Source organism: Canis lupus, chromosome 17 (assembly GCF_048164855.1).
Source record: "Canis lupus baileyi chromosome 17, mCanLup2.hap1, whole genome shotgun sequence".
Classification (NCBI taxonomy): domain Eukaryota; kingdom Metazoa; phylum Chordata; class Mammalia; order Carnivora; family Canidae; genus Canis; species Canis lupus.
In genome coordinates, this window is record NC_132854.1 from 28,082,900 (window position 1) to 28,101,904 (window position 19,005).

A 19,005-nucleotide genomic window follows, 5' to 3' on the forward strand; every position below is an offset into this window, starting at 1 on the left:
TATTTAAATTAATTGAAAGAGATGGAGTCATTACAAATCTGACAGATCTGCTATACATTTCTTTCTTAATTCTGAATGTCCACAAGTTGTGAAAAGCTAATCTCTGACATACACACTCCGATCACAAAATATTTCCATACGAAATGGATCTGTTCAAAATATCAGTCATCTATAAAATAAAGATAAATAGTAATCACCACAGACAGGAATTGTTTTACTTCATTTATTTATACTCAAATTTCTAATTTTTCTTAAGGTCAATCAGAAGTTGGCAGATTTTTCCAGAATCTAGAGGGCAAGCATAGTCAACGAGGGAGACACACACGCAGAGACACAAAGAGACAAGAAAAATCCCAAAATGTACTTTCTTAAAATACTAGACTACTTCAGTTACGACATATGTACTAGCTTGGGGTTTCTAAATCAACAGACTGAAGAAAAACTGCCTTGTCATCAGAACTCCAAAATATATGGATCTCAGGAGAAACAAATATGTGAAGCTATAGATCTAAATCCAAACTCTCTGTGAAAGAAAACAAATTTTAGCTGTACAAGTTGAGCGACTTGACCAATACATTAGAAATCACACAGAAACTATTCTGACAGGGTGGCAAACTCATTTTCCTTTCAAATGTGGGGAGAGAATAGATAAGGGACACTCATGGAAGCAAACAGAATGCAAAACTGAAAAGCCTAAATAGAAAAGACCGATGAAAGCATAACATTAAAAAAGAAGTGTTTAGCTGTTAAATCATCCAAATTGCTTTGCCAAATTTTGACATGCTTGATTTCCTGTAGTAAAAAAAAAAAAAAAAAAGCTTTTTTTTTTTTTTTTTTTTGTCTTTTGAAAAAAAACAAAAAGTGAAGAAAAATAACCAGCTGTTCCTTGTATAGTTCAGGAAACAAGTTTGATTTATTACTTTAAGGTTATTTTTGAATGAGCTGCTTGTGGCAGCCAGAGTGCAAGAAAAGTCACTGAGGCCTGTCCACTTGAAGGGCTCAAACAGTTTCCTGAACCGTCCTTCTTCACTCTGCACCTCCGACGGCTATTATTGACAACGTGTGACTGGGGCCTTCCAGGATTTTAAAACAGCAGGGATCCCGGCCAAACAATCAGGCTGTCAATTACCTTTTCCCCTGTTGTGAAAAAGGGACCCAAGACAATGCCACGGCTCAGCGGGGAGGTGTGCGGCTCCGGGTAAGTAACCCACTCTTGCACCGTTCAGCATTCAAAACCGAGTAAATGGTTGGTGCCTTCACTTTTGTCTGCGTGTGTCAGCTCAAACCAGAATTACTGCAAGGTAGATGTCTCCATGGAAGGATTTTTGCGTTCTTGCTAGGGCAAAATTGACTCCGTATACGGTCATCTCTGAGCCTCGTGGACATTATTCCCTAAGATCCAAACAGACACAAAGAGTATCCCGCTCCCAGCCCCCTTCTGTAGGCTTGTCCTCCGGGAACGCCCAACTCTCTCTACCTATATTGTGGCTTAAAAAACTTCCTGTGGGCATTGATGACTTGCTGTGAGGACTGTCCATCATCCCGCCCCTTTGTCTGGCAGTCACTTCCATTCGAATTTGACTGACTCAGGAAGCCTGAGTTATTTGTAAAGAACAACAAGGCTTTTCATTCATAATTTTAGTAGGGGGACAGGGTGCTAATGACTGAGCTTGAATAACTAGGGAATGTGGTATTCAAGGCAGGAAGAAGCCCAACTGGCTGCCAAATGAGGGAAGGAGAGGATGTAGGTGAAAAGTGCCTGGGTAAAAAGCCAAACAATGATAGGAGGATCACACATATATACAAATACAAATCAAGTTTTTAAAAGGTGAGACAATCGAAAAGGTGGAAGCAGGAAGGAGGACAGGGAAAATCTAACAGGATTTCATTAACTTTGGGGTCAAGTTACATGGCACAGTTTACAGAATCCGAAACCCATAAAGTGTCTACGAAGGAAGTGATCTTTTCTTCCACTGCTGGTTCTCCTACAAAAACAAAAAGTTAAAAAAAAAAAAAAAAAAGTAAAACTGGTTTTCACTCTCTTTTGGTACCTTTCATATGTTCAGACAAAGAGAGTTTGTTTTCCAAGGGTATTCAGCCTGGCAATCAAGTCTAGGTTCCAAAGAGCTCACTTTCAGGGTTTCTACTCAATTTTATGTGCATGCAGCATAAACACAATATGTAATAATTTAACATACCTGCTACTTCCCAGGAGGAGAAATGGTGCAAATGTAAATTTTTAGGTGAATGTAACTGTATAACTAAGTATTATGAGATTTATTTTTCTTATAAATAATAAACAATAAAACAATAAAATTGTGTTTTGGGTTTTTTTATTAAGAAATTAAGAGCATCACATTGACATTTTTACATGCATGCTTTTATACATAGATTCATAGGAAATAATCCAAAATGACAATATTGCACATTTTAAGTCTATTACAGAGCAGCAGAATGATGCATGCTGCTTTCTTCAAAATCAATGTAATTTCCTAAACGAAGACCGTTTCAGTCATTTAAAAAACATTTACTATGTCTCTTTTGATAGAACAAGTCAAAAATAGAACAGTAATAAACGCTGATACACAAGGAAACACCACAAATAGATTTTCAGTCAGGGAGACTCTAGGTTTATCTCACTCTACTGAGTCTATTGGGACTAGTAGTCTTAAGGATTACTAAGGCGGGAAGCCAAAGTTCAACTCTGGGCTGGGTGCCTTACCTTACCCTAAGTTCCTAGGTCACAAACTGACCCAACAAATATTCTTTAAAACTGAGGAGCTAACTACAACCACTATGCAGTTATTACCTGTTATTTCATTTGACAACCATCCTATTCTAATCAAAAAGGAAACTGAGGTGCACATCATTCCAGTACTTCCCAATATTTTCCAACTATTTCCACAGAAGTATTCAACAAAAGCAAAAGACTGTGAACATGCTCCTGGAGCATTCCAAAACTAACCTCAAGTAGGTCTCCAGTGGGTTTCATCATTATGATTTTCCTCATCCTTATCATCATCATCATCATCATTATTATTAGCTGCTTGTGTTTTAAGAATGTAAGTGAATTGAAATAGGTGCACCATGGTTTCCTGTGGCCCCTGGTATATCTTGCAAATCCTTAGTGGTTTTTTTCCTCAGCTTTATTGTGGTGTAATTTTAAAAATTGAAATTATATTTAAAAGTATATAACGTGATGATTTGATATATGTACACATTGTGAAATGATTCCCACAACCAAGTTAATTAACATGTCCATCACCTCCCCTGGTTTCTGTGGGGTTTTTTTTGGGGGGGGGGTGAAAACATGTAAGATTTACTCTCTCAGCAAATTTCAAACATACAGTACACTTTTATTAACTATAGTCATCATTCTGTATATTAGATCCTCAGAACTTATTCATCCTATAACCGAAAGTTTGTACCTTTTGACCAACCTCTTCCCATTTTCTCCATCCTCTAGTCCCTGGCAACTACCATTCTACTTTTTGTTTCTGAGTTCAAATCCTTAGGTTTTTGAGAACAGATTTAAATAATTTACCTGGAAACTTAGAATTAATGATTAATTGCAAGTTTAATCACATTCTAATGATTCTATATTAAAAACCAGGTGAAGACCACCATGTTCTTTGATCTACCACCCCTTGGGATCCAAAGCTCAGACCGTAGGACCATGAATGACAGGTGTCATCATTGGCTAGGACTGTATCCAGGCTAAATCACAAAGTATGTATATTTTATTTTTCACTCCAGACTTCCTTGTCAACTGCGTTGGCACTTTTATGTGGATATAAATGTTAATAACTATATCTCTGGGGTACAAAAAGAAAAGAATAGAAAAGAAAAGAAAAAAGAAAAGAAAAGAAAATGTTGATTTTAGCATTTGGTAATTTCTTTGTTGTAAATATACCCACCTTGGCTGATTTTCAAACCTAATGTCACTAAGTGCAGAGATGAGAAGAGATATCCATGATCAGCTCTCGCAAGCAGGTATGAGCCTGTTCTAGCATCGTCATCTATCTATACTTTGTTTGATGTCTATTCCATTTTCTGTCCTTGTTCCCAGTGAGCTATGAATCTCTATTATGGTTTCATTATAATAATATAATGACTTTCATTTACTGAAGAGTTATTATGTCAGACTTTTAAATCTCTACATGCATTATTCATTTAATCCTCACAATGATGCTTGGACATAAGAATATTTTTATCCCCACTATGGGGAAGGAAACTAAGGCAGTAAAAGATTGGAAAACTTCTACAAGCCCCTTTCTGAAATCAACCTGAATCAGGCTCTGTGTAAGAGATCTTATCATTTGATTTTTTTAAAATCTCCCAGTGGAATTCTAATATGCAGCCAAGGCTGAGAACTACTGATTCTGAAAACAAAGCAAGAACCCTTGCTATTTGAAAAAAATAAATATAACAACTTTCCAATTGAATATAGCGAACTATATATGTTAGGCCTTGGATAAAGCTTAATTCACACTTCTATAAAGGATTTTTAAATAAATATTGATCAACTATTAACCATAAGTGAGATTTGATGGAAAGTGGTCATTAACATATACTAGAGGTTTTGGGTAAAATCCCCATTCTTACTGAAGTATGCTCAATCCTTCCCAATCCCAGTGAGTTGATTTATAACACTTGCTGAACTATGTAATGCTAGCGACCACCACTTTTTGCCCTTTAATTACCAAGGGCTCAGGATATTTGGTATTTTCTTAAATTTCAGAAGTATCATGATCCACTAATAACTGGAAAAGTGGTCAAGAAGGTAGGACATAAAAACAACTTATTTTAACAATTCTATCAAGTTCTGGAGCAAAGCATGTGAAAGACATGAAGACAATCATTTTTTGCCACCAAACCTGGTCCTGCTTGAGTTTGAAATGCCCCTATGATGTTTTGATTATACTTATAGGATCCTTTAGTGCCATTAAAATATTTCACTTTCTGTCTAGAACCCTCTTAGCTGAACTCCATTATAACATTACAGTACTACAAACATGAGGGCCTTTTTCACCCACACTCTCAGTATATATTCAGAGAAATGTTATTTCTTTTTTTAAAAAAAGATTTAATTTATTCATTTGAGAGAGAGAGAAAGAGAGAGGGTATGAGCCAGGGGAAGGGCAGAGGGAGAGAGACAAGCAGACTGCCTGCTGAGCAGGGAGCCCAATGTGGCACTTGATCCCAGGACCCTGAGATCATGACCTGAGGTAAACTCAGATTCTTAACTGACTGAGTCACCTCAGGCACCCCAAGAAATGTTATTTTTCTTTAAATATTTTATTTATTTCTTTGAGAGAGAGAATAAGCAAAGCAGGGGGAGCAGCAGGCAAAGGAAGACGGAGAAGCAGGCTCCCAGCTGAGCAAGAAGCCCAATGTGGGGCTCTATCCCAGGACCCTGGGATCATGACCTGAGCCAAAGGCAAATGCTTAACCAACTGAGCTACTCAGATGCCCAGAAATGTTACTTCTAATAAAACACTTATAATTTGTACTGCCAAAATAAGAAAATGACACTCTTGTTACCTGGGTCCCAAAGAAATCAACTAGCCCACTGCCTTGTACAGAGGCTGCCTCCTTCATGAGCCTTGTTAGTGTTACCTCCACTGGGCCGATACACCCTCAAGCTTCAAGAGCACCCACTTGAAAACTAGCTTAGCAGATTCCTTCCAATGGCTTTCTGATATCTTCATGGCTACCTGACTCATCTCTTCACTTAGATTGTCAGCTCCTTGCTGTCAGAAACTAACTAGTTCTCATCTCAGACTCATTGAGCAAAGTGATAGAGCCAGCAGCTCCCAGACCTAGGCCACGAAGACAGGAATTCTGCTCCCAGAAGGCCACATCATGTTGATATTAAATAAGACTACTTGATACGTATTTGCTGATATTAAATAAGAGGATGTAGTTGATATTTGCTTGATTTCCCAGAATCCTATAGAATAGGGCTTGTAAATCGTGCAAGACTCTAAACCTAAGAATTATGTTTGGTTGTTATTATTCTGAGTCGTGTGCAAATTCACCTTTACACAATCACAATAATCTAAGGAATTTAGGACAGTGAAATATCATAGCATTCTAGTGTACAACAAATACCTCTGCACATATCATTTAACGTAAGAGAACATATATCTTCCTCCGAACAAGAGATGGAGCTTCAACATCATTTCAGACACAAGGCTCCATCCCCAAAATGTACAGTTAAATTCAGTGTGGGACAAGAGCCCAAATCTTGAAGCCAATCTCAGATAAGAAGGAACTTGGGATCCCTGGGTGGCTCAGTGGTTTGGTGCCTGCCTTCGGCTCAGGGCACTATCCTGGAGTCCTGGGATCAAGTCCCACATCGGGCTCCCTGCATGGAGCCTGCTTCTCCATCTGCCGGTGTCTCTGCCTCTCTCTCTCTCTCTCTTTCTCTCTGTCTCTCATGAATAAATAAATAAAATCTTAAAAAAAAAAATAAGAAGGAACTCACATTTCTCAAGCCTACAGATTTCTTGAACAAGGAATTCAATGAGTACACGTTCTAGTCAGAAACAACCACATCAGCTAAATAGGTCCCTTCTTCCCTAAAGTGCTTTACTGACTTTGAAGAGGTCATACATGAAAACAAGAAATCAATGTAAGGTTAAGGCTTCTATAGAAGTACTATTAGTAGCTGAATAGAGCTAAATAGAGTCATTAAAACTGGTTCTAAACCAGGATTCTTATTTCCATATAGGTACAAATAAATAAGATACATAAAGAAAATTGTGCTTACCGATTTTAAAAATTTTGAAAATATGGAGGCAAAACAGCTAATTTTTTCAAATAAACTACCAAACACAAGTTAATTGTAATGATCATGGTGACTAATTGAAAGCGCTCCATATGGTAGGCTCTCTAGATGCTTTATATCATCCAATCCTCCCAGCTACCCCTTTACGGATGGGAACTAAGGTTAATCATCTCATTCACTCTTCATTCCTTCACTCACAGCATTTAAAAATAATGTCTGAATTCCTTATTTGTGCTGTGGGTAAAGCAGTAGGCAAAACTACTTTGATTCCAGACCTCGTGGAGCTTAGAATACAGTGAAAGGACAGTTATTAATCAATCACCTAATCACATGTCTGTAACAGAGAAGCTCAGAAGAGGAAAGGGGGAGATTTAACCTACTCAGAGAGGTCAGAACAGCTTCCCTGAGAACAGACAACTGATAATGTGAAAGAGGAGTAGGAATCGTTATGGGAAAGGCCAGAAATGTGAATGAGAGGAATAGCCTATACAAAGGGCCTGTTGCAGGGTAGATGTACTTTGGAGCAACTAAAAGGTAGTAGTTGCAGCTGTGGGGCAGACAGCAGAGGAACTTGGTATAACAGGAGACTGAGATGTGAAAGGGGCTGGACGGTAGGACCTTGAAATTGCTTTAAGGACTTGGATCTTTATCCTAGGAGTAACAAGAAACCAGGGTGGAATTTAAGCATTAGGGGATCGTGATCAGCGGCCTAAAGTGGCCCAGACCAAATCCAAATCCAGACCTCTTGAACTGCCAAAGCTTCCGGAACCTATTAAGATACTTGAGCATTTGACCTACAGTGTCATTTTCTTTTAGGAATTACAGTGAAAGAAACCAAAGACTAATAATTTTGAAGATTTAATTTCCAATTTTTCAAATGCATGATTTTAATATCTTTTTAGGTATAATGCAAGTATGTCTCTGCCTGGTGTTAAACCAGGGTGAAAAGAATATTTCTCAAAATGGCAAGGAGATTTTCACATAGAACATGAAAGTCAAAATTATTCACTATTTGGTGGCTTGCTCTTGAAACTAAACAAAGTGCTATCTTCTTTTTTGTTTTTTTTTGAGTTTACTTATTTATTTATTTTCAAGTAATCTCTACACCCAACATGGGACTCGAACTCACAACCCAGAGATCAAGAGTCACATGCCTTGCTATCTAAGCCAGCCCGACACCCCAGGACTAACTTTTAAACTTGAAACTACAGATTAGTACTTAATTTTAATTATTCATATAATGATACTTTAGCCAAATGTAGTTTTCAAAGTAAGTAATTCATAAGAGTTTACTTTCACCTATAATCTCTAGCCACCTATCATCAACCTGTTTATTAATTGCTTTATTAAATAGTTTAAGAATAGGTATTCCCTACCGGCTTCCTTCCTATTACATAATACTTCCATAAAGATTTATTCTTTAATTTTATACTATTTACTATTTTAGTGAATAAAAATCATGGCCTTACCATACTTGTTTTAGTCACTTCAAATAATTTTGCAAAACACAATGATAATTTCCAAGCTAGTGAAATGATTCTTAAATTCGGCCATTAAAAAAAAATAAATTAAAAAACTCTTAACTTTGCTGTTACAAAATTAAGACAAAAAGTATTTCCTTATTTTAAAGACATTCATTAATTTCATTCGTTCATTGAAAAGCACTATTGAGCGTCTAATGTTCACAAAGATCAGAGTGTGTGTTTTCTTTTTTTATGATTGCAAAGGTGAAGAATCTTTCTAGTTTAGTTTCAGGCCCATAACAAAGAAAGAAGTACGTGGCAGCTCTGACGGACACTCCCCAGGTACTTGGAATAGTCTAGCCTCTTGAAGAGAGTCACACTCAACACAGAGTGTGTATAGAAAAGCAGTTTTATATAACGCCACAAGATTCTCAGATGATTCACAATTCCCTGTAACTTCAAAATACTTCATGTCCAAAGAAACAAACAAATTAAATTTGCATGCACTCTTAATTCCATTTACCAAGTTAAACATTTTTAGATTTGACTTGTTTTCTGAAATTAAGTCAGGGCTTGCTGGAATCCTCTGTACTGTGGCATCTGGACCATCAGAATGACTTTAGTGTCATCTGCTTGACTATATCTTCCTTAGAAAACAAGTTGAACTTCCTATGCTCTTTTGATCAAGTGTCCACATCATGAAAAGTGTAAAACCCAAACCTTCTGTTTATTCAGAGGTTAAAATCGTCCTACTGCTAGTAGACTTGGCCAGTAATATACAAATACTCATTTTAATTTGTGATTTTCACTTATATGAAGCTTTAGCGTTGGCTTAAGAAGATTCCAGAACAAAGTGGATCAAATGCTAAAAACAAACAGAAAAACAAATAAAACCTCAGGCTATTCAAGCAAAGGCAAAGCAACAATGCAGTGTTTTCACTGATTAGAATTTCTTTGCACACATCAGTCCTACAAAGGAAAAAGCTTAATCCGGAGTTCCAGGGACAAATATATTAGAAATATAATGAGAAAAATCATGCTGGCCATCAAAGAAATTCTGTTTTGCCTTGTTAGAGAAATTCAGTCCACTTCTGACTTTGCATAAATTGTAGTAGTAATGTGCATGGATCTAGCAAAAAGATTGATTAACCAGTAGAAACCACCAGGTGGATTCAGGTTGAATATAAAATCTCTGAAAAAGACAAGACTCACAGGAGCCTCCAGTTCAAAGTCAACTCATCAAAAACCACTCCTCTTACCCTGGGATAACTCCAGATCTTTCTTCAAGTTTGGTTAGGGATAAAGGATATCATTAAAGAAGGTTAGATGCAGAGATAAAACTGTTTCCAGTTCTTCAGGCTTTATAGATAAGAACTCTAGTGGTCTATTTTGAATTCCTTTGCAACTTTGAGTATAGCTACTCCCAATCCCTCCTAGAGGCAGTATCAATAGAATTTAGAAAATCAAAGCAATTCAAAAAAGAAATGACCACAAACATAGCCACCAAATCAAAAGGTCCGTTATTGCAAAGCCCCTTAATTTTAGAAGGTCTCTCCTAGAAGAGACCATGGATAACCTAAGTTTTCTATAGCATTTGGGATGTGAGGAGAAATGAAGGTTGAAAGACCTAAATTGTTACTCTTGGAAGCAGTATACACTATTGTATTCTGGGCCAGTTTTAAGTGTTAATACAAAAATAAATTGCCTTGATTATAAAACTAACAAAACAACCAAATAATCAATAGCTGTTAATTCTCCTTTGTCTCAAAAAGACATCATACTATTGCAAGATTTCTTTATTATCAAAACTGGGTCTGAACCCAGTAAGGCCAAGTGGTTTGGCCAATTTTACAAAGACACTGGAACTAGAGTTGTTTAAACCTATGTTCTCCCATGATTACGACATAAATCAGAAGTTTAGATGAGTCAATGCAACCTTGGAATTCTGACTTAACTCAGCCAACACACCTACTGGTAAAGAAGCATGTCTACACTGCCTGTATTGATGACTTCTCCCCAAAATTGGAGGCGGCAAAATTCACAAAGGTTTATACACTGCTTCATTTAAAAAAAGGAATTAAGGATAATTATATTTTTAAAATGAAGTAAACCCAAGTAAATATGGGAAATGAAATGAATGCAGAGATGAGATCTTAAATGTATGACACTGTTCAATAGCTGGAACTAAGAAAGCATGTTACTTGGTGCAACCTGAGAACTTAGAAGTGAGTGAGAATTGGTGCAGCAGGAGTTTCCACGGATTCAGTATTTTTTCAACTTTGGGCAAACGGCAACACCTGTTCATGCATCAGAGTTGCCTCTCTAGAACTTTACACAACACTTTTGAAAATGGGGCTCCACTGAAATTTTACACAGCATTCTTTCATAATTCTGAAGTATCTTCCAGGATTCATCCCAGTTATAATTTTGAAATGCAATGTGGCAATTAATTGGGGGGGTACACATTACAGAAGCTGCACCAAACACTTCATTATGTGTGTATATGCACAAGCACATACATAAACAGCATTTCTCTCTGGGATTATAACGCATTAAGTAACATTTGGAGCACAATATATTGTTCTATACATTTACATCTGAAAAAAAAATAATTTCACTAAATAAAATAAACGATAAAGACGGAGTTACGAAGGACCCAGCAGGTTCTTGTTTTTATCTGGTGCTCGAGGTATAGGTTACATGCTCTTCCAGTCAGCAGGCTGGAGGCTGTGAGGACAGGAAGGAAGAGCTAAATTACATGGGATTCTAACTCAGGAAAGAGAAGTATACATTCCTAGGTTCTTGCCCATCGACTCAATAAAAATAAAGCGCTCTGACTAGCCGGAAGCTCCTCATTTAAATTCCCAGTTTATGCTTTGATTCAGAACAGTGTGTCTCCGCAAAGTTCCTGCGGGGCTGGGAGGGAAACGCGGGCACCAGTGTCTCCGAAGGAGCAGCCGCTGGGTGCAGGGGTTTGAGAAGACGGAGAGAAGGCGTGTCCTCCACCTGCCGCGCCCGGGACCTGCCGCCCTCCTGCGGGCAGCGAGCTCCCCACCAGCCGCGCACACCTGGCCTCGGCCCCCACCTCCTCCCCATTGCGCAGCGCCGGGGTTCTCTCGAGCCTCGGGACCTCCTCTCGGATTCCAAACGGAATGCGTCCCAGGAGGTGGCAGGGCAAGCTGGCTGTCCTCGATTCATCGTGAACCAGCCGGCCTAATGCACACTTGAAGCTCCCCGGCCTGAACTCGCCCGGTCCTGGGGTGGATAGGAGGCCGCCCGGGCCCCGACCCCGCGCCGGGCGGGCGCCCCCTGGTGGCCGCACGGGCCGTAAACGCAGCGGCGCCCGCGTTCACCCCGAAGCTCAAAGGACCTGGGCGTCGGGCGAGCTGCCCGGGCCGGGGAGAGGCAGGGTAGTTAGTCCCTTGCCCTCAGCCCCAGGGACACGCCGGAGCGGGCCGACCTAGCCTCGTGCACCCTCACCGAGGGGTGGGGGGCGGGGGGCGTAGGCCAACACCCGGAAATCACGCATGCCACTTCCCCTGCCATCTCTTGTTCCAAACCCAGGGCGAGTGGGGAGAGCCCTAGAGAAACATGGAGAAGGCAGGGCGAGAGCGCAGCGCGGCGGGGAGCGCGCCCGGGGCGGTCTAGACACGGCAGCGAGCGCCGGAGTAGCTGCAAACGGGTGTGAGCTGGAGCTGCCCCCGGTTCTGCAGAAGAAGGCAGCGCGCCTTCCCCGCGCTATTGCAAGAACCCTCACCCCGCACGAGGGCAGGTGCTGTTCGGGAGGCTTGGCCGTACTTCCCTGCAAAGTGGAAACAGTCCGTAAATTATTAGAATCCAGGAGCATCAGGAGTGTGTGTGTGTGTGTGTGTGTGTGTTGGGGGGGGGTCATTTCCCACCGGTGCGCCCACGTGCAAGCACGTTTCTTAAGTAAATGAACGGCAGTTAGAGCCCTGCGTACCTACGCGTTTTCTATCTTTTTATTTCTCCTTTTTTTTTTTTTTTTTTTAAAGTGGGAGCATACAGACCACCTTCGAAACGTACAAAAACAGGAGCTTCTTGGGAAATGCTCTAGGTGACAAGGGCGAGTCAGAAATGACGGCGGCCTTTTGGCTAAGCGGAGGGACTCTGCCGGGAACAGCGAGCCCCGGACCGTTTCAGGAGCCCGGCGTGTCGACCTTGAGTCCCCGTGTAGGTGATTAACGAATTTTTAAAAAGGCTCCGACCGCAGAGTTCCCTTCAGCTAGTGCGTCCAACAGCAGATCTTCCATCGCTTAGCTAAGTCTCCGTGGAATAAATACATACATACATACATACATGAATAATAAATAAATAAATAAATAAATAAATAAATAAATAAATAAATAAATAAATAAATAAATAAATAAAATCCGACACTAAACTGAAAACTACAGAGTGAGTCCATCAATGGCCAGTCTCGGTCGGGGCACAAAGTGCTGGAGCCCCGAATCTGCATTCCGCGCCTCCGGTCCGCGGCTGCGAGGCGGGGGAGGCGGCTTGCGCTGGTGCCTGGTGTATAATCGGGTTAATCCAGGAGACAAAGAATAAACCAACAGCCCTCCCACCTCACTTCCCGCTCCCCTTCCCCTCCCCCCGCTCCTCTCCGCGTCGCCCCCTCGAGGGGGAACCGAAAAGGGGAGAGAGGTGGGCCGGAGAGCGGATCCCGAGGAAACTCTCAGAACCTGCGCCTCGTTGTTTTCGTGCCAGCACAGCACTGCGTGGCCCGGGTCGGGCTTGGCCGTTCCCTTCCCCTCCCCCTTTCCCAGGGGCGAGGAGAAAGTGCCCCAGGTCGGGTCCGAGCCCGCGGCTCGTCCTCGCGGCCTCCGGGGAAACCTTCGGGTCGGGGTTTCCGTGCAACTAGGCAGAGTGAGCCGCGGTGCCCGGCGCGGCCCCGGGGGCGCCCCGCGCGCCGGCGCCCGGGCGGCAGGACCGGCCTGGGGACGCGCGGGGCGGCGCGGTTGCCCTTTTGAATGCCTCCTGCGGCTCGGAGCGCTGGCGGGCGCTGAAGTGTGAGTGAATGTAGCCCCGCGGAGCCAATGAGCTGGGACCGGATGCGATATATCCTCTGGGACAACAACTGCTCTGTTCCGCCTCGGATCCACATGACGCCATTTACTGCTGCCGCGGCCGCCGCAGAGCTCGCTGCCTCCGGAAAGACGAGGGCGCAGGCCAACGGCGAGCCCCCCCGGCCGGGCCCCAGACCCGCCTCCCCCGCCGCCCCCGCCGCCCCCGCCCCCCGCGCCCCCGCCGCCCCCGCCTCGGCCTCGCCGCCGCGCCTCCACAACGCCCAGTCTGCAGCGCTGAGAGCCGCGCGGCGCAGCGCGAGCCGAGCAGAGGGGCCGGCGGAGCGCGCAGCGCCCAGGCCCCCGCGCCCGCGCCCGCGCCCGCCCGGCCCGGCCCGCGCCCCCGCGCCGCCTCCGCCTCCGCCTCCGCCTCCGCCTCCGCCCGGCCGCCGCCGCACCGCTTGGCCATCTGGCTTTAGACTCTCTCCGAGGCGGCTTTCTTTTTCCCCTTCGCTCGTCCGCCGGGAAAGGAGACTAGCCGTTGGCGCTTCGGCCTCCAGTTCATTGAGAAAAAGGAAATACTCCGCGTGCGTTTCTAGAAGGGGGGTCGCCCCCAGCCGCGAGCCCCGGAGTGAGTGCTTGCTGCTCATCGGCTGGGGACTTGGCTCCGGATTTTCCTCTCCTTTTTTTTCCTCCCGCCGATTGCTCGGAACTTGGAGCGAAGCAGAGTTTGGAAAGAAGGCGGGGGGGAGGGGGGGGAGTTTGCATCGGGGCTGGATTTTATTTGCACATCGCAGGAGGCAGCGAATCCAACGGAGAGGGGTTGGTGCAAAGCCGCGATCACGGTGAGGCACGTTTGGCTCTTCCCCTCCTGGCGCCTTGGCCGGCGCGTTGTGGGCAACATGGAGTAGGTGCAGCCGGACCCGGAGAGGGGTCCGTCTCCACTCAGGCCTCCGTTTCTCCAGCCCCGCAGGTTCCCGGCGGGGACCCCGGGGAGCTGCCCGGCCCCGGGCCCGGCCTGGCTCGGCGGGGGCTGCAGCGCGCGGGGTCGGGCGTCCGCAGCCCCAGGACCCCAGGCGCCCGCGCTCTGGGGGGTTGGGGCGGCCGCGGAGTCGGCGCGGAGAGCGGGAGACGGAGGCGGAACACTTTGTGTGTTCCAGGTCCCCGCCGTAGGCGCCCGCATTTCTAACCTGTTCTTGGGGGGGGGGGGGGGGGCAAGCCCTGGGCGACAGGGTCCCGGGGCAGGGGCGCCAGCGGGACGGAGGGCGCGCGAGTCGCTCGCCTCCGGGGGCAGCGGGAGCCGCCGGTGAAGCCTGGGCAGGGGCAGGGGCAGGGGCCGGGGCCGGGGCCGGGGAGGGGGGCCGGGCCGGGCCGGGTGCGAGCGTCCCCCTGCCGGGCGCCGGGGCTGCGGTTCGGAAGTGCAGCTTTCTCCTTTTTCCGTTCTCCGCGGTCGGCCTGGGTCACACTTGTTTTATTTTTGGAAGATTGGGCGGACCTAGCACAGGAAGAAAGTCCTCGAGCGGTCGCTATCGTTTTCCATTACCTGAAAATAGGTGGCAAAAGAGGTTAGGGTTTTTGGTTTTTTGTTTTTTTTAATTTACTTTGATGGGCTGATCTACTTTTTTGTTGCTGTTGCTGCTGCTGCTGCTGCCTTGAATTCGGAATCTTGTGCGTTTTTACCAAGCGGTTTCTGGGTCTGCCCCACCCTCGTGCTGAAGTCCTTGCCCCTTAGTCCTTAAGTCCGATCACACACTTCTTCATGGGGGTTTCTGAGCACTTTCGGGGTGGGGGGTAGGGGAGCGAGGGGGGTGGGCGGCGGGTGCTCTGGGTGCGAAGGAGGCTAGGAATGGGCAGTGATCATTTTCGATTAAACACACACACACACACACACCACCACCCCTTTCAAAGATGCTGCTCTGCACTGCGAGCAAATCTTGGCGGAAAGTTTCCAGCCTAGGGATCTGCGTCCTGCACGCCCTGTGCAGTGGGGCCCTGGGACTTGACCTTTCTTTAAAAAGCAACTTTCCTTTCACTTTTTTCTCTCCGCCGGAAAGGAGATGGGGTGTGCAGACTGCAGCCGGTGCCCCCTGGGTCAGTGCCTGGTAGAGTCGCCCAGGGTGCGTGGCTTGTGTGCTCGGTCCCGGCAGCGTGTCTAAGGCATGGCTTTCGGCGCCAGGGCTTGAACCCTGTGCCGGACGTTCGCTGGCCTTTGCCAGGTGGACCTGCAAGTGGGCTGCGGGACCTCTGGGTGCCTGGGGCCGGGGTGGCTCCCTCCTGGAGCTGGAAGGCAGTTCTCTGGAGTGGGGGGTATGTTAGCCTGGAGGTGGGGGGGGGAGTGTGCCCCGGCGTTTGCAGGCACGTCCCCTTCGGAGGCGCCCGCACCCCCCGCCCCCGCCCCCGCCTTCTAGTGCGTCTTGAGGTTGTGTGCTGGGGGGAGGGCAGCTGGCCTCTGGGCTGTGTCAGTCTCCCCGGGGAAACGTCCCCCGGGGCTCCGACTGTGTCCCACCTGCTGGGGACGGTGTTGGGACGCAGATAGAGCCGATACACGGAGTGAAAGCAAAGATCGACGTTGTCTTGTCTGCCTTTCTGTTGGGAGATCCGGTTTCCAGCTCTACCTTCTTCCGAGTTGGGAGGCGTGTGTCACCTGCCTGTGTCTCTTAACAAAAATCGGAGACTGGATAAAGGTCCACTTTTGCCCGTTTTTGTTCATTGTAGACTTGGCAAAGGGGTGTGTGTGTGTGTGTGTGTGTGTGTGTATGATAGTTGTGAAATTTACAGAGGGATTGCAATTTAAGTGATTACACGTCAGAATGATAGATTTGAGACGTGACAAGAATTTTTGAAACCCTTCCTGTTATCCCCAGTCAGTTCAGGTTCTGAACTATTAGGATTTTTGACATAATTTATTTCTAAAACCGGGAGAACAGTCTTTTACAGTCTTTTAGCTGCAGAATTAAAGATACTCTCTCAGGCTATCAAACTGTAAAGTATTTGATCCTCAGGTTGTTGAGCATTTGAAAATAAGTTTCTGTCTTGTTGCTGGTTGGTTTGTGTTCCTGGCACACCTAACAGGATTTGAATGGATTTGTGTTTCATTTAAAACTTTTGCTACTATATAGTTAATAATGTTTGACTGTTGTAAAATTTGTAACTTCCTTGGAGGGGCGAGTATTTGCTTTTTTGCAAGTCGCATTCATTCTACGGTATTCTAAAAAGCTGCAGAATACTGGATGAATTATAGTTAAAGGTATTTGATGTAAAAGCAGACAAGAAAGACTTTCTATTTCTAGGCTGCATTTATTGCTGTTTAAGGCAAAAATGCCCACGACAAAGTTAAACCTATCTCAGATTTTGAAAAAGTTTTCAACTTTCGCATATGTTGGCAGCAGTGTTCTGTTCTAATGTTATATTCCTGCAGCCTTCACATTGAACATGAACCTTGCAATTTTATGTTTATTTGAATAAGGAATCGTTACCTATGTGATTGAACCAAGATCAGCTTTGTGTCTCTACACATCGCAAGATTAAAGAATCGTCAGTACCCGGCTTTAATTTTTTTACTTTTTGGTGTGGCGTTGATCCTATGGCTCTTCCACCACCCTCCGTGAGCAACTCCCATTTCAAATCCTGTCTCTCTGGGGGAATGGAAAGGAAAGAGTTAATTCAGGTGGGCGGAGAGTGGGAAGTATCCTGGAGTGTAAACCAGCTCTTTCCTCTTGGTTTCCGCAGGAATTCAGATGTGTTCTAAGCCCGCTGGAGTGACCACACTTCCAAGACCTGATGGAGGCCAGAGCTCAGAGCGGCAGCGGGTCGCAGTCCTTGCTGCAGGCACCCCGTGACGTTGGCAGGCAGCGTGGGGAGCCTGACCCCAGGGATGCCCTCACCCAGCAGGTACACGTGTTGTCTCTGGATCAGATCAGAGCCATCCGAAACACCAATGAGTACACGGAGGGGCCTACTGTGGTCCCGAGACCTGGGCTCAAGCCTGCTCCTCGCCCCTCCACTCAGCACAAACACGAGAGGCTCCACGGTCTGCCCGAGCACCGCCAGCCTCCCAGGTTCCAGCACCCACAGGCCCATTCTTCTGCACGAGTCCCTCTGTCCAGGTCCATCAGCACAGTCAGCTCCGGCTCTCGGAGCAGTACAAGGACAAGTACCAGCAGCAGTTCCTCTGAACAGAGACTCTTAGGACCATCTTTCTCCTCGGGGCCTGTTGCTGATGGGATAATCCGTGTGCAGCCCAAATCGGAGCTCAAGCCAGGTGAGCTTAAGCCACTGAGCAAGGAAGATTTGGGCCTGCATGCCTACAGGTGTGAGGACTGTGGCAAGTGCAAGTGTAAAGAGTGCACCTACCCTAGGCCTCTGCCATCAGACTGGATCTGCGACAAGCAGTGCCTTTGCTCAGCCCAAAACGTGATTGACTATGGGACATGTGTGTGCTGTGTGAAAGGTCTCTTCTATCACTGTTCTAATGATGATGAGGACAACTGTGCTGACAACCCGTGTTCTTGCAGCCAGTCTCACTGTTGTACACGTTGGTCTGCCATGGGCGTCATGTCCCTTTTTTTGCCTTGTTTATGGTGTTATCTTCCAGCCAAGGGTTGCCTTAAGTTGTGCCAGGGGTGTTATGACCGGGTTAACAGGCCTGGATGCCGCTGTAAAAACTCAAACACAGTTTGCTGCAAAGTTCCCACTGTCCCACCCAGGAACTTTGAAAAACCAACATAGCACCATTAATCAGGAATATGACAGTAATAAGGATTGTTCCTTTTTTTTTTTTTTTTTTAACATATACGCAACCAACTAAACAGTTATAATCTTGGCACTGTTAATAGAGTGTTGGGATATCCTTCGCTGTTTGCAGTGAAATGCTTTTTGTCCACGTGCCATTTTAACTGATGTGCTTGTTAGAACTCAGCTAATGGAGCTCAAAGTATGGGATACAGAACTTGAGTACCCATGTGTTGCATAAGCTAAAGCAACAGACACTCCTTAGGCAAAGTTTTTGTTTGTGAATAGTACTTGCAAAATTTGTAAATTAGCAAATGACTTTTTTTCCATTGTTTTCTCCAGAGATAATGTGCTATATTTTTGTATATACAATAATATTTGCAACTGTGAAAAACAAGTTGTGCCATACTATATGGCACAGTCACAAAATATTATACTAATATGTTGTACATTCGGAAGAATGTGAATCAATCAGTATGTTTTTAGATTGTATTTTGCCTTACAGAAAGCCTTTATTGTAAGACTCTGATTTCCCTTTGGACTTCATGTATATTGTACAGTTACAGTAAAATTCAACCTTTATTTTCTAATTTTTTCAACATATTGTTTAGTGTAAAGAATATTTATTTGAAGTTTTATTATTTTATAAAAAAGAATATTTATTTTAAGAGGCATCTTACAAATTTTGCCCCTTTTATGAGGATGTGCTAGTTGCTGCAAATGAGGGGTTACAGATGCATATGTTCAATATAAAATAGAAAATATATTAACGTTTGAAATTAAACTGAGCTGTTTTGTCTTATTTTACCTCTTCTTTGTTTTTGTTTTTGTTTTTGAAGTGAAAGAAATCACGTTGTAAGGCTAGCATTTCAATGAAAAAGTTTTACGGATCTATAAGGTTCTTTAAAGGAGAGATTTGTGATTTTTTTTTTTCTTCTAGAGATAATTTGTAGCAATCAGGAGGGAAATAACTGAGCATCTGACTCGGCTATAT

The 19,005-nt window shown here is 44.6% G+C and overlaps 1 protein-coding gene and 1 long non-coding RNA gene across 2 annotated transcripts; both read left to right on the forward strand.

Moving 5' to 3' along the window:
- Positions 1-11,136: 11,136 nt before the first annotated feature.
- Positions 11,137-12,665, forward strand: LOC140607973 (uncharacterized). The gene is made up of 2 exons (XR_012009919.1): positions 11,137-12,028; positions 12,270-12,665. It is a non-coding gene; the product is annotated as an uncharacterized lncRNA (long non-coding RNA).
- Positions 12,666-13,686: 1,021 nt separating this feature from the next.
- SPRY2 (sprouty RTK signaling antagonist 2) lies at positions 13,687-18,795 on the forward strand. The gene is made up of 2 exons (XM_072782643.1): positions 13,687-14,125; positions 17,010-18,795. Exon 2 carries the CDS (start codon positions 17,061-17,063, stop codon positions 18,006-18,008), a length of 948 nt encoding a protein of 315 aa, XP_072638744.1. The 5' UTR covers positions 13,687-14,125; positions 17,010-17,060; the 3' UTR covers positions 18,009-18,795.
- The last annotated feature ends 210 nt before the right edge of the window (positions 18,796-19,005 follow it).